The sequence below is a fragment of the Plectropomus leopardus genome, chromosome 11 (assembly GCF_008729295.1).
Source record: "Plectropomus leopardus isolate mb chromosome 11, YSFRI_Pleo_2.0, whole genome shotgun sequence".
In the NCBI taxonomy this organism is placed as follows: domain Eukaryota; kingdom Metazoa; phylum Chordata; class Actinopteri; order Perciformes; family Serranidae; genus Plectropomus; species Plectropomus leopardus.
Window position 1 is genome coordinate 198977 of NC_056473.1, and position 22171 is coordinate 221147.

The 22171-nt window shown below is 43.2% G+C and overlaps 1 protein-coding gene across 3 annotated transcripts in view; it reads right to left on the reverse strand.

Annotated features, from left to right (window-relative positions):
* LOC121949843 (partitioning defective 6 homolog alpha-like) overlaps positions 1–22171 on the reverse strand; it is a 108068-nt gene that overhangs the window by 82748 nt on the left and 3149 nt on the right. For all 3 annotated transcript variants that reach the window (XM_042495636.1, XM_042495635.1, XM_042495637.1), the window contains exon 3: positions 17027–17249. In XM_042495636.1, coding sequence (XP_042351570.1) covers positions 17027–17249 — 223 coding nt within the window. The remainder of the gene's footprint in view (positions 1–17026; positions 17250–22171) is intronic.

Consider the following 22171-nt stretch of genomic DNA (forward strand, 5'->3'; position numbering starts at 1 on the left):
GCCAGAAGACGGGAGGCGGGGAGAATATTGTCCGAACGAGGGGAGTCCTCCTCCCCCATCAGAAACTGTCTGGACAAGGCATCGGGTTTGACATTGCGGAACCGGGACGATAGGAGAGCGTGAAGTTGAATCGGGCGAAGAAGAGAGCCCACCGGGAATGGCGAGAGTTCAATCTTTTGGCAGAACGGATGTACTCAAGGTTCTTATGATCAGTCCAGACGAGGAAGGGATCCCTGGTACCCTCCAGCCAGTGCCGCCACTCTTCCAATGCCAGCTTCACTGCTAGCAGTTCCCGATTCCCAATGTCATAATTTCTTTCAGCTGGAGACAACCGTCGGGAGAAGAATGCACAGGGGTGCAACTTTTCATCTTCTGCCGAGCGTTGGGAGAGCACAGCCCCTACCCCCACATCCGAGGCGTCGACCTTCACCACGAACTGCCTGTCCGGGTCAGGGATGAGTAAGATGGGTGCTGAGCAGAAGTGTTCTTTAAGCTGCTGGAACGCATCTTCAGCAGCCGTGGTCCAGTGGAACTGAATCTTGGAGGAGGTGAGGGCAGTGAAAGGAGCGGCTACCGTGCTGTAGCCTCGAATGAAACGTCTGTAAAAGTTGGCGAACCCCAGGAACCGCTGCAGCTGCTTGCGTGAGTCAGGTACAGGCCAGGAGGACACCGCGGACACCTTGGTGGGCTCCATCTCCGTGTGGTTGTGGCTGATGATGTAACCCAGGAAGGTGACTGAAGAGGGGTGTGGAACTCACATTTTTCAGCCTTTACAAACAGAGAGTTCTCCAAAAGGTGCTGCAGGACTCTCTGAACATGATGAACATGTTCTTGCTTGGACCGGGAAAAAATCAAAATATCGTCAAGATAGACGAATACAAACTTGTTTAAATTCCTCAACATTTGTAATTACGTGATTGCCTACGCAGATGTTGGGACACTCATTTCGATTACATTTGTTGGAAAAATACATTGTAACAGTTTTCTCTGTGTTCAACGTAAGGCGAGACTTGTAGAGCCACTCAGTAACCTTCTCCATCGCCGCAGATAATTTGGCAGCAACTACATGTGCGTCTTTCCCGTGAGCAAAGAGAACTGTGTCATCAGCGTACATCAAGATCTCCACACCATCACATATGGAAGGCAGATCGTTGATGTACAAACTGAAAGCAACGGCCCTAGGATTGACCCTTGCGGCACCCCAGTTGTGCAGGCTCTCAACGGAGATCACCTTGAGTCCAGCATTACAGTTTCTGTACGACAGGCTGTAGTTGGTGTAAGATGAGTGTGTCCTTGTAACATCTGTAACAACTGGTTTACTTCTTAGGAATGGCCAAAGGCTGGCTGTCACAGCTGATAACCCTCCTGGTCAGCCAGGAGAGGACTCTTGCATGATGCGTAATTTTGTTCAGCTATTTTTTGTGTGATTCTACCAGTCAGAGAATCTACAGTAATGTCGTTACAGTGACGTATAGTGATGTTACATTACAGTAACACTAACAACCGTTCGTGTATGCCTTATTATACTATACTATACTATACTATACAATACTATACTATACTATACAATTGCTGTGCCTCTCTCAACCTCTCTCCCCCTCTCCTCCCCTCTCTCTTTCTCTTTCCTTTTTGCCATGATTGTATTTCATTTACAACATCTATTGCACGTCTGTCCGTCCTGGAAGAGGGATCCCTCATCATCCACTACCGCTCTTCCTGAGGTTTCTTCCTTTTTTTTCCCCGTTACAGGGTTCTTTTTCGGGAGTTTGTCCTTGGGTGATGTGAGGGTCTAAGGGCAGAGGGATGTTGTAAACTGTACAGCCCACTGAGGCAAACCATGTTTTGTGATAATGGGCTCTTTAAATAAAATCAACTTGACTTGACTTGACTATTAATGGTTTGGCAGCGATAAAGCAGAGTGATATATGCAGAGTTGAAAGTCCAAATGACGTTGTACTGTATATAAGCACTCATGAAATGGCTCTCGACCAATCAAATTGCTTGGTTGGAACTAACTGTTGAATAAATTAAAAAAGCGCTCTTAATTAAAAGTCCAGCTCCAAAAATCTAGCTGTGGCAGCCCACCACAAATGAAATGAATGTGAATGAATGGAAAAGTTTAAAATAGTAACACACACAGACAAGCTCTCTGTGATGTGTCACTGAGTCAGCCAGAACACTGTGAAAAATATCCTGGTAACATCCTCACACATGATAAACAATGTCATTTTTACTGCCGGACATGCAGTTTGCAATGTGAGACAAGAGGGACAATTTGTTTTTGAATGCATGTAAAGCACTCCCCCCCTGGATACGCAGAGATGGGAGACTGGAAACACAAGCTGAAACAAATAGTCGTTCCTTCATGTACCACTGACACCACTGAGACAAAGAGGACACTATAAAAAAAAATGTTGTAATGTAATATGTCTCACTATACACAAACTTGAATGGGTTAAGATAATGTTGAAAAAAATTAGGTTCTCTTTTAAGGTGGACTGTTAAGGTAGACAAGCTATCCTAATTGTAGTGACAATTTCAGCAACTCCTAATCTGATGGTGGAGGAATCTCTTGCTGCCGAGTCTCTCCCAAGTTAGGGAGACAATTATTGATTTCACTTCAAAATGTAGTTTGTTGTTTTTAGTAGTACAGTAAGAGTTATTTTGTGATACATAATTGCTGTTGGGTTACCTTTTATTGGCTATGTGAATGAGTCATGTGAATTTGTTGAATGGGACATATTTTACTCATTTTCAGTATCCTGAATATTGATCTTGAACTCCAGTGTAGCAGCTTTGTATCATACACTATCCAAAAAACTCTTTGGAAAAATCTTCAGAGAACTGTATCTGAAATCCTCAATCTGTTAGGTGCCGCAGTATTTGTCTTTTTCCTTTTGTTTTCCCTCCGTTTCCCCTGCCCCTCTTGTTCTGTGTGTGTGTTGTCCAGTCTTCCTTGACTGTGTCAGTGTACTAGGCTGGGTCGGGCTGAGCTGGTTTCCTCTCAAACAACTTACTTCAAGCACCTGTCGATCATCTACACTGAATGACTATTCCCCTTTGCTGCCGCATAAATACCTAGTCACATGCTGCACTCTTTGCCAGTTTGTTGATGTTTCCCCAGTGGTAACTGCTCTTGTTGATATATGCATCAACAAGATGCTACTTAGGCATGTTAATTTAGTTAAGATATGCTGATAATATAAAAAACGATTCTTTAGACGTCTTACCCTTTAAAAGTCTATCACACACATGGTCTTCTCTGCTGTAACTCCACTGCGCTGCTAGCAATTCATGCTACTTCAGGGAACAATTGAGATGCTCCATGTTCCATCGGAGTGAATGGAGAGACGCAACTCTCTTTTAAAGGGCTCTGCAGTAAACCAGTTCTGCAGTTGTTACCATGGCTATGATTGTTATGTAGAACTATCACTAAAACTTCCATTATAGCAATTCTTCAGAATTGTTGCCATGGCTACCACCATAATGCAGTATTGATGCAGATGAATGTAGATCACATACTGTATTAGACATCAACCCCCTCTATGTAACCCTTTCAGAAATTTTTATATTGCGCACATCAAATACACAACCCCCCACCCACCCCCTCTCTCTATTTCTATTGCGCTCTCTCTCTTTCTTCACACACACACACACACACACACACACACACACACACACACACGCACACACACATTTGATGAACTCTTTTAGATAATCCCACTCAGTGGCTAATGGCTTACAATGCCAGATGGGCTGCAATTACTCTCTCATCCATTCTCACACTGATGGCTGAGGCTACCACACATGGTGCCACCGGCTACTCAGTATGGGTTATCGTACACAATTATACCTGTATGACTTTTGTTATAATAAGAAAAATTAAAATTGGGCTATTGGCATTATTTTGATTTGCTGACATAACAGCGTCATTATTGTGCATGGCAACAACATGCATGGCTGACAGCAGAATTGCTACCTACCAGGAGCAACTTCAGTTGTGTCAAATCATTGGAATCCTGAATGTTTAAAAAATCTGGGGCTATTCATAGATTCTCTTTGCGACTTACCGCTCAGAATAAACTGTAAGCGGCTCTGAGCAGACAGCCTCTGTCCTACTCCTCTCTCACAATGCACATGCAGAAATCAATGTCATCAGGTAATTTTGCTATAAGTCAGTCCTAATGTAACCCTATGACATTCACAGCATGACAAAAAAAACTTTCATTGTAAAATAACAGCTTGTCAAAATAAATGCAGGTCTGTGCATGTGAATGGTCCATGGTCAGCGCTGGGTGAGGCGCTTCAGCAAGAAGAGTGGAGAAGAAAAAGCAGCACGTACAGGTCCTGATGGCATACAACTCTTTTATAAAGCCCAATATCACTAGGTGTGTAATGATTCATCGATCTGCATCGATGAAATTAAATGAGCAACGATGACGTCACATCGATGCAAAGTGTAAACAAAGATCTATATCATACTCTTTCAGGAGAGCCCCTATTTTGAAGTTCTATGTCTCCGTCACACAGCATCTGACAGATGATGGTGAGCAGCCAAAAGAAAGATGATGAGGAGAACGCTGTTTAAGTTATGAGTATGAGGAAAGTCCATAAATTAGCTTAGTGGCTAACTAAGCTAATTTATGGAACGTAAAATGCCATAGATTTTAATGCTAATAACAATGCTAATGTGACCTTCAAAAGACAGTTGTTTTGTCTATGATCCTCGACAATTATTATTGAGGTTTACACCTCAGTGAAAAGATCTTGTTGGTAATCCAGGTTTTGAGGATGTTGAGAGAAGTAATCCTAATAAGGTGCACACTAGCCCCTAAAGTACAATGGAGATTAAATTAAGCAATTTATTCCCAATGCAATGTGTGTGTTTTGTGTGTGCGTGTGTATGTTTAAGACATTACCGATTAGGATTGTGTGGACTTCTGAAACATTTCTCCATGTTATAAATGTTGAGCTTTCAGTATAAAAAAAATGGCCATGCTAACACGTCACAACAAAATGTATGTTCATTTCCTTTCGTTCTCTCCGTTCTCAGTCTCTTAAACTCAAACATTTTAATTTCCCAAGCTCTCTTTTTCTCTCCCTCTTTCCCAGACTACTGAGTTAATCTGATTAAACTAGCAGCTCTCTGTGATTCTGAACAACAATAGGGGCCTGCTGAGCAGCAGATTAAGCATAAAAAAACATCATTATTATGAAAGATATAGAGACACAGCACCAGAAGGTGCACTGCAACAATGCATCTGCATTACATACATACATACAATACATACATACATACAATAATCAGTGTAATAACACATGAACTCGAATATGATTCTGCCTGACAGAAAAACTTTTATAAAATTGTAGCATCTACTCACAATATTTCATCATCCACAGTCTCATAGCTGAAAACAGACTCAACATAAGCCCTATTATAATAACCTGATTTAACAAGTTTATGTATTTTATGGCTTATTTGTGCAAGTTTAGCCCATTAAATAATTCTATTTATGAACACATACCAGTCAAACACTCCCCCCAAAAAAATCATCACTCACTGTGCGTAAAATTCCATCTTTACACACCATGCAAAGCCCTGCTTTTCATAACACTGCCTCAGAATTGTGCATAAATCTATTTGCAATATGCTGATTTCCATTTTTTACCTCTTTATTTTCTTTCTCACCCACTTTAGTGAGAAGGAGTCTCCTTCTCTAAGATGCGAAAGGAAAAATGTAAATTATCCTCAACCCAATGCGGAAAACCTGCATTCACACAGGTAGTATGAGTTGAGGGGAGGAGGACTTTCATAGAAAAAATCTATGATTTTTGCACACCATAACCGATTTACACTTTTAATTGTTTTTGTTCTTCTTTAAAACAGAATACAAATGATCATAGAAATTAAAAGGTTTGCTTTTATTTTAGCAATAATTATTGAAGGCAAACTCAATGTTCCTTCTGTTAATAAAGTGGGGTTTAAGGGTTTAAGCTGCATACTGGTTTTTAAAAGTGCGCTATGGTTTCAAGTGAGTGGGAGTTGTTTACATTTGCAGTGAAGGCTAAAGTACTGTCGCAAAAAAATATTTACACGAATTCATTCATATCACATCTTTTAAGAAGAATGAGAAGAATTCTTTATTGTCACATGTAAATTGTACAGTGAAATTGTTCTCTGCAGCCGCTTAAAACGCCTGGGTCAGTCTGATTGCAGGAAAAGAGTGCAAGATAAACGGATCTGACTGAACAGGAGCACCAGGAGCGCACGCTCTGACCCGCTGACTGCTGCTGGATCAAGTTATGCAAGGGTCCATTTAACATCCGGGCGCAAAAGCTGTTAAGTTAGACAGCCACACGTAAGCATGATTCTGTTTTACACAGGCTATCTCAGTCATTATGTTGCTGGGCACACACATCTTTAAAGTGAGACTACAATCATCATTATAGAACGTCAGACAGATTATTGCCGATTAATTAACAGCTCTCATATTGAAACAGACATCAAAATTTGCTGCACAATTCAGGATAAAATCAAAAGACATGGAAAAAAAATGGCTCAAATGTGAGCTAAAATTAAAACAATATTAATTACATTCTACACACATAGGCTCAATGATTATTTAAGTTAGCTTCAGTAAGTTTATGATAGCGTCTCAAAATAATTTATACAAAAAGTGTATAGCCAACCGAAAAAAAAGAAAAAAAAAAAAAAAAAATCAGTGACAGTGGTGGACCGAAACAAAAGACATTTGACTCTGAGAGTAGGCAAGGATATTACTTGAGGGGTCACAAATAACATTATACATTCACTAACGTAACCCAAACTGAACTGCTTTAAATCCTGTCATCATCATATATTAAGTAAATTTGTAATTTAAATTTTAATAATTTAACAGACTTTGATCCTTTCTCTGCTTTTGTGATTCTGATGGTGATAGTTACTTATTGTATTGCGCTGTGAGTCTACACTGTACCTATTATATGAAGCTGTTAGTCTTAGGGGCCTACACAGGATGCGTAATGAGCTGCAATAAACTACATTTTAGCATTTTAGAATGCCTATTCATAGTTTTGCGGTTATTTTTTGGCGAAAGCAACTCAAAAGTAACGCAAAAGTAGTGTGACAATTCACAGACAGTAACATTGTAATATAAATAATTACTTTCAAATGACAATAACTAGTAATATATAATGTATTATATCTTGGAAGTAACTTGCCCAACCCCCTCCCTGAGCTACCACCTTATCGTGGTGGAGGGGTTTGCGTGTCCCAGTGATCCTAGGAGCTCAGTTGTCCAGGGGCTTTATGCCCCTGGTAGGGTCACCCATGGCAAACAGGTCCTAGGGGAGGGACAAGACAAAGTGTAGCTCAACGGACCCCTTATGATGAAAAAGAAGAATGGTTCAGAGTTTCCCTCGCCCAGACGCGGGTCACCAGGGCCCCCCCAGGGGCCAGGCCTGGGGGTGGGGCTCAATGGTGAGCGCCTGGTGGCCGGGCCTTTACCCATGGGGCCTGGCCGGGCACAGCCTGAAGAGGCGACGTGGGACCTCCTTCCCATGAACTCACCACCCGTAGGAGGGGCCAAAGGGGTCAGGTGCCGTGTGAGTTGGGCGGCAGCCGAAGTGGGGACCTTGGCAGTCGGATCCTCGGCTGCAAAAGCTAGCTCTGGGGACGTGGAATGTCACCTCTCTGGTGGGGAAGGAGCCTGAACTGGTGTGCGAGGTTGAGAAGTTCTGACTAGATATAGTCAGCCTCACCTCGACACACAGCATGGGCTCTGGAACCAGTCTTCTTGAAAGGGGTTGGACTCTCTTCCACTCTGGAGTTGCCACTGGTGAGAGGCGCCTGGCAGGGGTGGCAATACTTATTGCCCCCCGGCTTGGTGCCTGTACGTTGGAGTTTACCCCCGGTGAATGAGAGGGAAGCCTCCCTCCACCTTCGGGTGGGGGGATGGATCCTGACTGTTGTTTGTGCCTACGGTCCAAACAGCAGTTCAGAGTATCCACCCTTTTTGGAGTCCTTAGAGGGGGTGCTGGAGAGTGCTCCTTATGGAGACTCCCTCGTTCTGCTAGGGGAATTCAACGCTCACGTTGGCAGCAACACTGAGACCTCGAGGGGCGTGATTGGGAGCAATGGCCCTCCCGATCTGAACCTGAGTGGTGTTTTGTTATTGGACTTCTGTGCTGACCACAGATTGTCCATAACAATTAACAATTTTGCTGAACTTAGTGATCTGTGTCACGATCCCTGCTCCTCTCCCCCTTCTCAGTACTTTTCCACTCACTCTCCCTCTGCTCCCTCTACCTGCTGACCACGCCCCCACTCTGCCTGCTCACTCACTCACCTCCAGCTGCAGCCCATCAGTAATCAACCCAGGATATAAGCCACCCACACACACAGACTCATTGCCAGATTGTTCCTTCGCATATGCAAGACTCTCCAGCATTCTCCTGCCAGATCTTTGAAAGCCGACCCTGCCTGTTCCTGACCTGCTCTCTTCGCCTGATCCCCGGTAAACCTACCTGCCTTCTGTCCCCGACCACGAGTTCTGTTTTGGCGTTCCTGATCTGCTCTGCTGGCAAAGACCTCTCCGCCTGGCCCCGACGATCCTCCTGGTCCATCCCCATCGGTACTGTTGCATCATCGGACTGCTCACTCGGTTTCGGAACCTCCGCCTGTCCCGACCACGCTTCCGCCTTCTCCTCGACGGTATCTCCACACGTGCTGTCGAGCTGCTGGGCTACGGGGTTTCCTCCGCATCCACGCCGAGTGACGTAAGCTTCGGTTCGTTGCTTCGATCTCCCTCCAGAGACTTTGTTGTGGGTTCCGACCCGAAGAACGAACTGTGTGCAGAATTACTTCATCTTGCTTCGTGTTTGATTTGTGCTGGGCTGAATAAAAGTCATTACCAACTATTCCTGTTTACGGTGTACTGCATCTGGGTTCAAACTCCTTACTAAAAGCTACTCATTTTTACTGAAGAGAGTTTGAACGCATCAAAATGTAACTAAATGCAACCTCCATCAGCAGTTAATTTTGGCTACTGGCTGCTAACAGCTAACATCAATTAGATCTCTATCTATCCCAAACATGTTTTTTTTTTTGTCTCCATTAGCCTGCGCAGCATTTGATATGATAAAACTGGCCACAGCCAGATCATTGGCCACCGCCATGGGTGAATGCTATCTTTTTAGCGGATAGGCTGATGGCTGTCAACAAGGCTGATATAAGCTGATGTCCATCCGATAAACTGGTGCATTCCAAGTTTGGTTATAACAAAGGTACACCTGTAAAGGCAGAATCACCCGTACCATGACATTAGGGGTCCATTTGTCCATATGTGGGGTGTAAAATTTATCTTTACCTTTTTTTTAAATTGTATGAGTTGACTGAAGTTAACAAATGTTTGATCAGGTTAGTACAATCCTTTTCTACTTGTCCAGTTGTCACAGTCTGTGCTGAGCTGATGAGCTGTGTGTCAGTACACACAGCTCTCTTTGTGCAAAAACTCAAGTGCTTCTCTGGACTAGACTTGAGTTAAAGGAGGGCCAGCAGTTAAGATAATAGCAGGTATTTGGAGTGGCAAATAGGCCTTTTTGAAAATGATTGCATAACCACATCATGACTAATTCAGCTGACAATGATCATCTTACATGACTGTTGAATTCCAAAATCAAGGGTATTTAAAGTAAAGCAACATGTCAGGCAACATGGAAAAAGACAGCTTAGCTGTCTGGATCTGCCGTTGGTCAGGTTCCTCTGTTTCAGCTTATATAAGGCCATATGTCTTACTTTTTGGAACATCAAAACAGAGGGAAGTCGATATCTGCTCTTCTCTGCGGGTGCAGCAGTGTCTTTGACAGCTCTTAGGAGAGTTATGCTAAATTGTTGCTTCCATCCAGCTCTTCTAATTAGTTAATTCACATCATATGTTTGGATGGAAACACATATCTTTTAAGAGTAGCGGACTTTCCAAAGACGACAACATTAGGTTGACCTACACAGCAGCTAAAGAACAAGCTTGTTAAAATAAATGGTAGGTAGACTAAGTGTGGCTGGCGGATACAGCTTTAAAATAATATCACAATATTTTTAGGCGATATCATGATACACAATATATATCTCCATATTTGGAAATCTCCTCTAAACTACTGTAAACTACTAAAATAAAACATATTATTATTTATATTTATATTATCAATAATATACAAATGTTAAATAAACCACAGACACAAAAAAGTAGCTACTGCTATGAAATAAAGTTACATGAACTACTTTAAAATAAAGTTTAATGAAATACTGTTAAGCTGAATGTGTTTTTTAACAGGTGCAGCACAGGACCCCTTGCTGGCCCCTCCCACACAGGATCTGTCCCCTTCACACCCTCTCAGACACCTATTCAACACCTGCCTTACCCCCACCCACGCCTGCTGAGCTACTACTACTACTACCCCCACACTTCAACTTCAACCTCCTCAGGGACCACACCACCCCACATAAGAGTAACAATTGGCCAGGTGAGGAGACAGCTGGAGAAACTTCACGCCCCAGCTGTCTGGAATCCTGCAACACATTTACAACCTGAGTCTGTTGCAAGAAAGGGTACCAGTGCTATGGAAAACGTCATGTATAGTACCAGTACTCAAGAAAGCCACCTCATCTGGCCTTAACGACTTCAGACCTGTCATCTTCACATCACATGCCATGAAGGTACTGAAGAAACTGGTTCTGGCCCACCTCGAACCACTGGTGAAACCTGCACTTGATCCACTTCAGTTTGCCTACCAGCCCCATACAGGCGTGGATGATGCTGTCATCTATCTCCTGCAGCGAGCCCTCTCTCACCTGGATGTGAGTGGTGGCATAGTGAGGATCATGTTTTTTATTTCTCTAGCGCCTTAAATGCCATTCAACTAGACCTGCTAAGTGGAAAGCTGCTCAGGATAGGTGTCAGTTCATCCACTGTCTCCGGGATCTCTGACTCTCTGTCAGACAGGCCCCACTTTGTGCATCTGGGGAGCTTCCTGTTTGATGTGGTGGTCAGTAACACAGGAGCACCTCAGGGGACTGTTCTGTCGCCATTCCTGTTCACTTTGTGCACCTCTGAATCATGCCATCTACAGAAGTTCTCTGGATGACTCTGCGGTGGTTGGGTGTATTAGAGATGGGCAGGAGTCGGAGTACAGGCAGTTGGTGGACGACTTTGTGGATAAGTGCGGCAGGAATCATCTGCTCCTGAATGTTACAAAGACCAAGGAGATGGTGGTCGACTTCAGGAGGTCAAGAATCACGATGACGCCCATCAAGATCCTGGGTGAGGCGGTTGGACTCATAGAGAACGACAAGTACTTAGGTGTCCACTTGAACCACAGACAGGACTGCAGTGCCCACACCTGCGCTGTGTACAAGAAGGGGACAGGCCGACTCTATTTCCTGAGGAGCTCAAATCCTTTCAATGTATGCAGCAAGATGTTGGAGATCTTCTACCAGTCTGTGGTGCCGAGTGCCATCTATTGTGTTGTAGTCTGCTGGGGAGCAGCATCAGTGCCAGGGACACCGGCAGATTAAACCAACTGATCCGCAAGGCTGGATCTGTCATTGGCCACAACCTGGACTCATTTCAGTCAGTGACAGAAAAGCGGTCACTGAACAAACTGCTGTCTTTCAACAATCCATCATATCCCCTTCATGACAATATTCAGAGACGGCGGAGCTTGTTCTTCAACAGACTCCTTCAGCTCCGGAGTCACAAAGAGCAATTCAAACAATCAATCCTCCCATTTTCAATAAGACTCTTTAACAGCTCCCCGCTGTGTGGCGGGTGAATGCACCATCTGCACTGGACTCACATGCACATCCATCTTCACTTTTGCACACTTATTTGCACTTTTTTTTTCTTACTCTTTTTAACCTTTCATTTGTTTTATTTTATTTTACATTATTTTATTTTATTTGAAAAGGGACCATGTACAATATTTAACATAGATGTTGCCATTTGATGCATTATACCAGAGTTAATTTACATCTGCAGTCCCTTGGAAGGTCACAATTAAAACATCACAATTTCCAAATATTACAAAAGAAGTAGAAAAAAGAAAAAATGCGTAGCACAGTAACTCAAAGCTACGACATTACACACACCTGCACACACGCTTTCTCTGACCTATAAACAGGCACACACATGCACACACACATACACACATACACACACACACACACACACACACACACAAATACATTCTACAAATTTAAAAAAGACATCAGTGGTAACAGTTCTGAGAGTGTTTCAACAGAGTTTGTTTTTAAAGCCGCCAATAGAATTATAGTTCTCAATGTTCTCAGGCAGGGTGTTCCACTGTGCTGTGGCTTTTACAGAAAAACTGTGAAAAACTGTGGCTTTTACAGAAATACCTTTTCTTCGCACTGCCTTTGGGCAGTGCGAAGAAAAGGTATTGAGCAGTCTCTAGCTGCAGATATCCGAGTAGATTTTATGGATTCCTTTTGAGCGAAAGTTAATAAATTGGCGCAGTGGAGGAGGGGCCAACCCATTAAGAATCTTAAAGACTAAACACATATTTGAAAATAATTTAAAGTTCAGAAGATGATGTTTCTCCAGGATTGTACAGTTTGTTTATATAGAGACTCCAGCAGTTTAGTGACTGATTGCCCAGCTTGTCCCTAGCATGTTATACAATAGCACATTTGGTAAAGGATCATAGTGTGCATGAAGATCTTAGCTGCATCCATTGAGATGCAGCTTCTAGTGTGTCTAAAATTTGCCAAATTGTATTTTACAGTTTTTACTAATTATGTTAATTATGTTACTTTTGATATGTGATTTAAAATTTAGATTTGAATTGAGCATGACACCCAGATATAACTCAGTGACTATTAAATCTTTTTAGTCTTAATGAAAATGTCAGCACTGGCTGAGGAGAGGAATATACCTTTTAAGGCTAAGATGTTACTGTTCAAGCCACTCTGTGATCCTTCCTATAGCATTTACTGGTTTCTTAGACAGACCCTTGAGGAACAACCGTAGAACACTTGATATAATCAGATAGTATATTGTTTACTTTAACACACTGTGACCTATTGACAAATATGAGGACATCCATTCCAGTGCTTGAGATGAAAAATTAAATTAAGAAAGTTTTGAGATAACATCATTGTGATTAACTGTATCAAAAGCCTTCCTCAAGTCTAAAAAACAGCAACAACCACTTCTCCCTTGTCTATTTGAGATTGTACCTGCTCTATTAGATATAGTGTAGTTGTCTCAGTGGAGTGATTGGGCCGAAACCCAAACTGCATTGCATGTAAGCCAAAGTTGCTACTTTCAAGGTAGGATGTCAATTGTTGGACTACAACTTTCTCTGCAATCTTGGATAATACTGGCAATGTACTTATGGGCCTGTAATTACCAACTTCATGATGATCTCCAGATTTAAATACAGGAGTGATAATTGCTTAATTGTTTCCTAGCACTGGGAAAAATATTTTGTTTAAATGGAAGATTATGAAGAAAAACATAAATGGTTCAAAGTTTCCCTTGCCCGGATGCGGGTCACGGGGCCCCTCCTAGAGCTAGGCCTGGGGTGGGGCTCAATGGCGAGCCCCTGGCGGCCAGGCCTTTACCTATGAGGCCCTACTGGGCACAGCCCGAGGAGGCAACGTGGGACCTTCTTCCCATGGACTCACCACCCATAGGAGGGGCCAAAGGGGTCGGGTGCGATGTGAGTTGGGCGGCAGCAGAGGGCGGGGACCTTGGCAGTTGGATCCTCAACTGCAGAAGCTAGCTCTAGGCACTGGAACATCACCTCTCTGGTGGGGAGGGAGTCTGAGCTGTTGTTTGTGCCTGTTTGTTGTTTGGGCAGCTCAGAGTATCCACCCTTTTTGGAGACCTTAGAGGGGGTGCTGGATAGTACTCCTTCTGGGGATTCCCTCGTTCTGCTGGGGGACTTCAACGCTCATGTTGGCAACGACAGTGAGACCTGGAGGGGTGTGATCGGGAGGAATGGCCCCCCCATCCAAACCCAAGTGGTGTTTTGTTATTGGAGTTCTGTGCTCGCCACAGATTGTCCATAACAATCACCATGTTCAGGCATAAGGTTGTCCATATGTGCACTTGGTACCAGGACATCCTAGGCTGCAGTTCGATGATCGACTTTGTAGTCGTGTCGTCAGACTTGCGGCCTCATGTCTTAGACACTCAGGTGAAGAGGGGGTCGAAGCTGTCAACCGATCACTACCTGGTGGTAAGTTGGCTCCGATGGTGGGGGAGGATGCTGGTCAGACCTGGCAGACCCAAACGCATTGTGATGGTCTGCTGTGAATGTCTGGCAGAGCTTTCCGTCAGAAGGAGCTTAACTTCCACCTCCGGGAGAGCTTTGACCATGTCCCAGGGGAGGCGGGGGACATTGAGTCCGAGTGGGCCATGTTCCTTGCCTCCATTGTTAAGGTGGCTGATTGGTGCTGTGGCCGTAAGGTGGTCAGTGCCTGTCGTGGCAGCAACACCTGAACCCGATGGTGGACAGCGCAGTGAGGGATGGCGTCAAACTAAAGAAGGCATCTCAGGAGGGGGAAGCAGTGCTCTGTCAACACTGTGTATAGTGGGGACGGTGCTCTGCTGACCTCGACTCGGGACACTGTGGTTCGGTGGAAGGATTACTTCAAAGACGTCCTCAATCCCACTGACATGCCTTCCAGTGAAGAAGCAGGGCCCGGGGACTTGGGGGTGGGCTCTCCTATCTCTGGGGCTGAGGTTGCCAAGGTGGTAAAAAAGCTCCTCAGTGGCAGGGCCCTGGGGGTGGATGAGATCCGCCTGGAGTTTAAGGCCCTGGATGTTGTGGGGCTGTCATGGTTGATACGACAACACTGCATGGACATTGGGGGAAGTGCCCCTGGACTGGCAGATCAGGGTGGTGGTCCCTCTTTTTAAGAAGGGGTACTGGAGGGTTTGTTCCAACTATAGGGGGGATCACATTCCTCAGCCTCCCTGGTGAGGTCTATTCAGGGGTACTGGAGAGGAGGGTCTGCCACAATGCGGTTTTCGTCCTAGTCGTGGACCTGTGGACCAGTTCTGGACCCTTGGCAGGGTCCTTGAGGGTGCATGGGAGTTTGCCCAACCAGTCCACATGTGCTTTCAACCGTGTCCCTCGGGGAGTCCTGTGGGGGGTTCTCCGGGAGTATGGGGTATCGGACGCCCTGATATGGGCCGTCTGATACGGGCCGTCCATTCCCTGCAAGACCGGTGCTGGAGCTTGATCAACATTGTCGGCAGTAAGTCGGACTCGTTTCCAGTGAGGGTTGGACTCTGCCAGGGCTGCCCTTTGTCACCGATTCTGTTCATAACTTATATGGACAGATTTCTAGCCGCAGCCGGGGTGTTGAGGGGTTCCAGTACGGTGACCACGGGATCGGGACGCTGTTTTTGGCAGATGATGTGGTCCTGTTGGCTTCATCAGGCCGTGACCTCCAGCTCTCACTGGATCAGTTCACAGCCGGTTGTGAAGCAGCCGGGATGAATGCCCTCTCCAGATCGGGGAGGAAATCCTGCCCCAAGTGGAGGAGTTTAAGTACCTCGGGAGATCGACAGGAGGATCGATGCAGAGTCTGCAGTAATGCAGAGTCTGCACCGATCTGTCGTGGTGAAGAGGGAGCTGAGCTGAAAGGCAAAGCTCTCGATTTACCGGTCGATCTTCATTCCTACCCTCACGTCAGGGGGTCACCAGCTTTGGTTAGCAACCGAAAGAACAAGATCGCGGGTACAAGCGGCCGAAATGAGCTTCCTCCGTAGGGTGGCTGGGCTCTCCCTTAGAGATAGGGTGAGAAGCTCAGTCATCCGGGAGCTCAGAATAGAGCCGCTGCTCCTCCCTGTTGAGAAGAGCCAGATGAGGTGGCTGGGGCACCTAATTAGGATGCCTCCCCGACGCCTCCCTGGTGAGGTGTTCAGGGCACGTCCCACCGGTAGAAGACCCCGGGGAAGTGCCTCCTTCTTTGTTTTGGTGCCGTGCATTGTGTCGATGCTCCTTCAGCGACACAGAGGGACGTAAAGTGCTATCACATGATGTTAACAAAATAAATATGTGAAACGACTGACAATTTTCTATTGTCACACGATATATTTCGTACCACACAGCCCTAAGACCAAGTAGGGTTGTTGAAAAAATTGATACTCAGATAGTAATTGATTTTAGAAATAAGTATGGATACGACGCTCAATGCAACCTTCTACTGCAATTATTATGAGCTACGCCTCCACTATGAATATACCAATGGGACTCTTATCAACACCTAAGATATTTGAACGTAACATAACATGATATCATGTGCATTTAGTAATTTTACAGCTATTATTATTGTAATATGACGTGTTTGTTACCATTATTGCTCTGCATTTTCCCCCTCTCTCTCCTTCCCCTCTCTCTTTCTGTTTCTCTGGGTTTTTTTTTTATTATTGTAATTAAACTGTTATTTACGACCTCCCCCTTGTATCAGGGGTTCTTTTTAGGGAGTTTTTACTTAGGCGATGTGAGGGTCTAAGGGAAGAGGTGTGTTAAATGCTGTAAAGCCCTCTAAGGTAAATCGTGTTTTGTCAAAATGGTCTTTCAAGATGGAATTGACTAGACTTGACACACAACGACACACAGTACTGCTGCAGACAGGACAGGCACACAGCCCCTCCCCTCACTTGCAGCTGAATATGTTAACTGTTGTGCACAAGATTAAGAGCTGGGCTGTGTTGCCAGCATAAAACTACAGTATATCATGGCAAATGCTGATGCTTAGAGTTCTTAACGGGCCAAAAAAATACAACTCCAACCAACCAAACCATGAGAGTTCAAATCCAAATCCAAGATTATCACATGATCATGGCCACACACGCCTTCAGCTGAAAATGGATCAGGGGCTCTCCACACTGCATTTCCCCACCAGACAGACTCCTACATTACTCACTAATTAATCACTTGGTACATTTTCTCTCCATTGCATGCTTCAGTCTGTCCAGACTTGTCTTACCTTTCTTTGTTATGATAATGCGGAGCAGTGGATTGGCTGACGAGACAGCTTTATGGAAGTTGTCGTCGTTGTTGATTGGAAGGAGGTCTCCGTGGACGTCGGCGTATCCCAACATTACGTCGACACCAGGGATGCGATGGATGGTTTGAAGGAGGAGGTAGAACTCCTGAAAGCCACCCGGGCCATTCCTCTTTAAGGCAAAGCGACGGTATTCTGCCTCAAACTGAAGAAGACAATGAACATAAAAACCAAAACAGTGCATTAGTCTGAGACATTTCTCAGTTCAGGATGGAACAGGATCAACATGTAATGTAATACAATGAGAGATGAGACAAATTACAGTACTATCACCATTTACATTTTACAAATTCATTAAAACTTAATGTTCCAAATGCATGTCTGTCTGCTACCACGACTAGCATCGAAGAGAGAAGAATTATGAGATACATAAAATCATGTAACATTTCAGTGATATCATAAGCTGCAATTTGATCATATATCCTGCCAGTATGGCACAAAATTTCAGTTTATCATTCCTATCATTTCTGTTTTTTTGCCTCTTATCCTGTCCTGCATACCCATCAGATTCAACGCTTGTTTTATCCCCTTTTTAATTTTCTTAGTTTTTGCTTAATTAAGTTTTTTCACTGTTATACTGTCTTCACTTTTGTTTTATGTCTTTGAGTCACTTTATGTTTTCTGTTTATATGTCCCTGTGCTGCCTTCACTTGATCTGTTGTCACAATAAATTTCACAATAAAGGAAGGTATAAAAAAATACAGAGAGAGATACATACAATCATGTAACATTTCAGTGATATCATGTGTGGCAATTTGATCATATATCCTTCCAGTATGGGTTTCCGTTTATTGTTCCAATATCACCAGTACCTATCAGACCGAATCATGATGCGGATTTTGGTTTTTAATTGTGTGCGCAGCGTGTCTGCAACTGAAAGAAAAAGACTTTTTATGCCGGTGTGCGCAGGTGACTTGACAATGAGGCTGCAGCATTCATAGCAGAGAGTATGAAGTGTGTGAAAAGTTTGGCCTCTATGTCAGTAAATAAATGCTACAAATCCTCAAGACCCAAGAAAAGCTCTTGTGTCATTTCACTACCTGCTGATTACAGTGAAGAGGGTTAGCCCCAACATTAGCAAGCTAAGTTAGCCTCATATCAGAAACTAACAAGGTTCCCTTGAAGGTGCATTTAGTTATTTCCAGCCAATCCGTCCAACTGAATGAGAGGCAGTATGTCATCCTTTCAGTGATGACATACTTAAGGCCACAGTTTGTGTTGTCATAAGTTACACACAAAGATATTTTTTAGTAAATAACTAACTTTAGATGATACTTACTGGTCTAAGACAAAAGGTTGTGAATTCAGCTTCACACTGCATCTTTCGACCCTTTTAAGAGCTGTCTCCAGCTTTGGAAAGCCACGCCAATATTTACTCTAGCTTTGCTTCTCCTTTCATTGCTTCTTTTCTTATGGAACGTTGCCTCTTTCACGAAGCTGCCTGTGATGGGGAGAACGCTCATTTTCGTGGAGCTTCTGCCATTGCTGTGTTTCTTACAGTGCAGCCCAAACATACATGACCAGTTCACCTCAATTCACGTCTGAATTCATGCAGAGCTGTTCAGAAAGTCACTGGAGCTGCAGCTGAGTGGCTGTTTTGATGTGATATTCCTCAGCTCAGTTCGCATCGCAGGTATCCCAGCATGCTTTATACAATGAATCGGAGCAGATTTCTGGTCACGTGAAGTTGCGTATAGTGGGGGTGCACCCTGACACACTAATTATTCAGTGTTAATTATTCACTAACTATTCAGTGAGACTGTAACCTCTACGCTGTTTACAATGACTCCAGTGTTATGTAGGGGTCTGTTTTCCCATCGATAGGTGTTTCCTCTCCTCCTAACCTGACCCAAATCCTTAGCCCTAACCATGACCATCATGGGGGGAGCAAAAACATTAACAGGCACTATTCGACAGGGGAATGCACTTTGACACAGCTTCTTCATCCTCTCCTGCGGCACACTAGAGGCTAAAGTGACTCACAATCACCTCTCAGGCCTGGAAGCATTATTACAGGATGAACGGCCCATCCCCGGCTGATATTTCTGCAATACAATACATAGGCATCTTGGACATAACTTGTTTTAAATTTTAGTTTAAAACATTCAAAAACTGAACTAACCCTTTGTGTAACCTTAGTGTGTTGAAACACACTAAGGTTACACAAAGGGTTAGTTCAGTTCTTGAATGTTTTAAACTAAAATTATGTCCAGATCTTACAAGATGCACCTTTAAGATGTTTTGGTAAGGTGGACTTGCTATATTCACTGTAGTCATTTCCTATCCATATCCAAGTGTACTTTAAACTATTAAGAGGTATTATATTTAATTTCAAGTTTAAATTTATCTTTGCAATTTAAAAAAAGTCATTCTTCTAGCTTGCTGGCCATTGTTTTGTGCTTTATTTTGAAAGAAAAGTATTGGTTCAGAAACTGTTTAGACACATGTTCCAATATTAAAAGTATAGTTTTGGCACTGGAATCAAAAATAAGCAAACGATTCCCAACTCCATCTATATCTAGATATAATTGTTTTTATCTGTCGAGGTCTTCACCAATCTGCCTATGATTTCTCCCTCCACCCCAATATAATGAAGGTAAATACAAGTCTATTTGTACAAACCCTGTCCTGTTAATGTTTCAAAATAAAATGTTTTGTATCAGCAACTGATGGCATTCTGTCCACAGAGACACAGACAGATAGCTTTTGTTTTGAAAGGGAAGCAAGGAAGTTGAGGTAAAACAAACATATTTGTATTTCCTCATCTCTGTGACAGAGAGAGACTTTAAACTGCAGTATAAAGTGGTACAGAGTCCATATAATCATTCAGTTTGTCAGGAGTCTATTCCTGCTGACAAATGGGAGCATCATGTGTAAAAAAAACGGCGAGGCATCATTTCTCTAGAGGTGCTGCAGCAGAAACGCAGCAGAGACGTGCCTGACAGGATTATGTCGATTATGTCACGACATGTTACGTTTGCTCTCCCTGCTCGTGCTCGTTGTCACTTGTGTTGCACTTGCTCTCTCATTGCACATGCAGTCTGGAAATAAAATGCTAAGTTTTGAAACAACCACACAGGCAGTGCACTGTGACTCTCTGCTTTCAACCTGTGCTGAAACTTCTGTTTGGACTTTGTGGGGGCCTTTGAGCACGAGGAAAGGGTGCGCTTGATTTACAAAATAAAAGACAATATAGGAACAACATTGTTTGACTAATCATGCTGCACATAATCGTTTTATCTCGACTATCTTGTTTTGAAAATTGAGGGAAAAGTGTTGTTGTTGTTTTTACTTTCACTGTCAGAACAGGGTATTGCTCGTTTAAGTTACTGCCCCAGGGTAAAGTCAAAGAAGTTCACAGATTAGCTAAATGACCATAGTACCACCACCCAAAATGAAAAAAACTTTGTAACACACAACCCAGTATATTCATTTTTTTCTCACCTGAGCCAGGAAGCAAAAATAGAGATGGAAAAGGAGAGATTACATTTTTTCTCAAAGCCAAATAAGATTAAGTACAGCAGTGAATTGAGCACACTCATGATGTACTATTTTGTAAACATGTAAACATGTCTTTCTACTTCTATTGTAAATTTCTAAATTTCTTCTATTGTAAATTTTTAAATTTCTATTTCATATTTCTTTATATTTGCTAAACGTTAGGCATTCTGTGGACAGCAAAGTAAGAATTTCATTGTACAGGGAAACATGTTTCCATACTGTGCATATGACAATAAACACTTTGAATTGAATTGAATTGAATTGAATATACCGCTTGTTCAGACATGCTCTCCCTGTTGTGTTCACTTTGTTTTAAGTTTTTAGTATTGAGAAAGAACAAACATTTAAATGCAAATAGTTAAAGTGCTGATCCTGTGCCAGTGGACTGAAGCCCTATTACGCTGATAAGTCATCCCCAGCGTCACGTCTGTTAAGGGGTTTTTTATTGTGTACCACCAGGCCTGAAAAAAAATCTAGGGGGAAACACTGACAGATATTTAATGTGAGTAACATTTAGTTGGATATGACATTGGTGACCCCAGAGTTAAATTCTAGCTCAGCTGAAAAAGCTCCACTTCAGCAATTATGTTACAGTACATAGTTTATTTCTGCTTTAAGTTACATTAGAAATTATACTTATTATTAACTTGCCCTTTTAGACAGCTCAATGAGGCAATTACACCACACAGTGCACTTGGTCCAAGCAAGCATCAATGTTCTCATCCAAGGTGTGAGACGTGAGGCTGAACACTCGCAATGGTCACAAAAAACAGCGCAACATTGATGCAACACAACAGACAAATATCAGCTACTGCCATTAGTGAATGACATCTAATTTGCAGATAGGCCAGTGGTAGTCAACAAAGCAAATATCAACTAATATTGCCATTAAGACGATAAATTGGTCAGTCCCTAATCACGTGCAGTGTATGATAACAGATGACAAGCAACACTGCGTCTGAGATATCTCACAATGTCTCAAAAATAAGACCTGATGTGTCTGAATCTTATCCTTCTCTTGCTGAGTTGAACAAATTCAATGATGTGTTCTGTAACACTGACCAACAGAAGAACAGAACACTATTCCACACACCTGTTGTTGGTGCTGCAGGTGAAACAGAGGAAAAGTCTACTTTTTTCTCCTTTCTTTTTTTCAAGCTTTTCTGAACTTAAGTCTGTTTAAAATAATAGCTACCGTGGCATCACCTATTGGTTCGTGGACTCCCATTTTCAAGCTTTGAGTTCAGCATTTTGGTCATTGTAATGTTAGAGGATTGTGGTGGAACTGACTAAGAAGCTGAGGACGCTATCAACAGACAGCTGGTCACTCAAAGCAGCCTTCCCTTAAATATGCATAACCTAACATAAGTGACAGCTAGGGATTTTTGGGGGGCTGTATGATATACTTATGTAAAGTCAGTGTATAACATACAGTAGCTTGCTGTGTGATCCCTGTTTGCAGAAACAGACGGCACACCAAAGGTCAGCATTACACTGCTGAAAAGAGGGGTCAATATTAAAACATATTTTAGCCACTTCAAAAAAGGCCTAAATTAAAAAAAATAA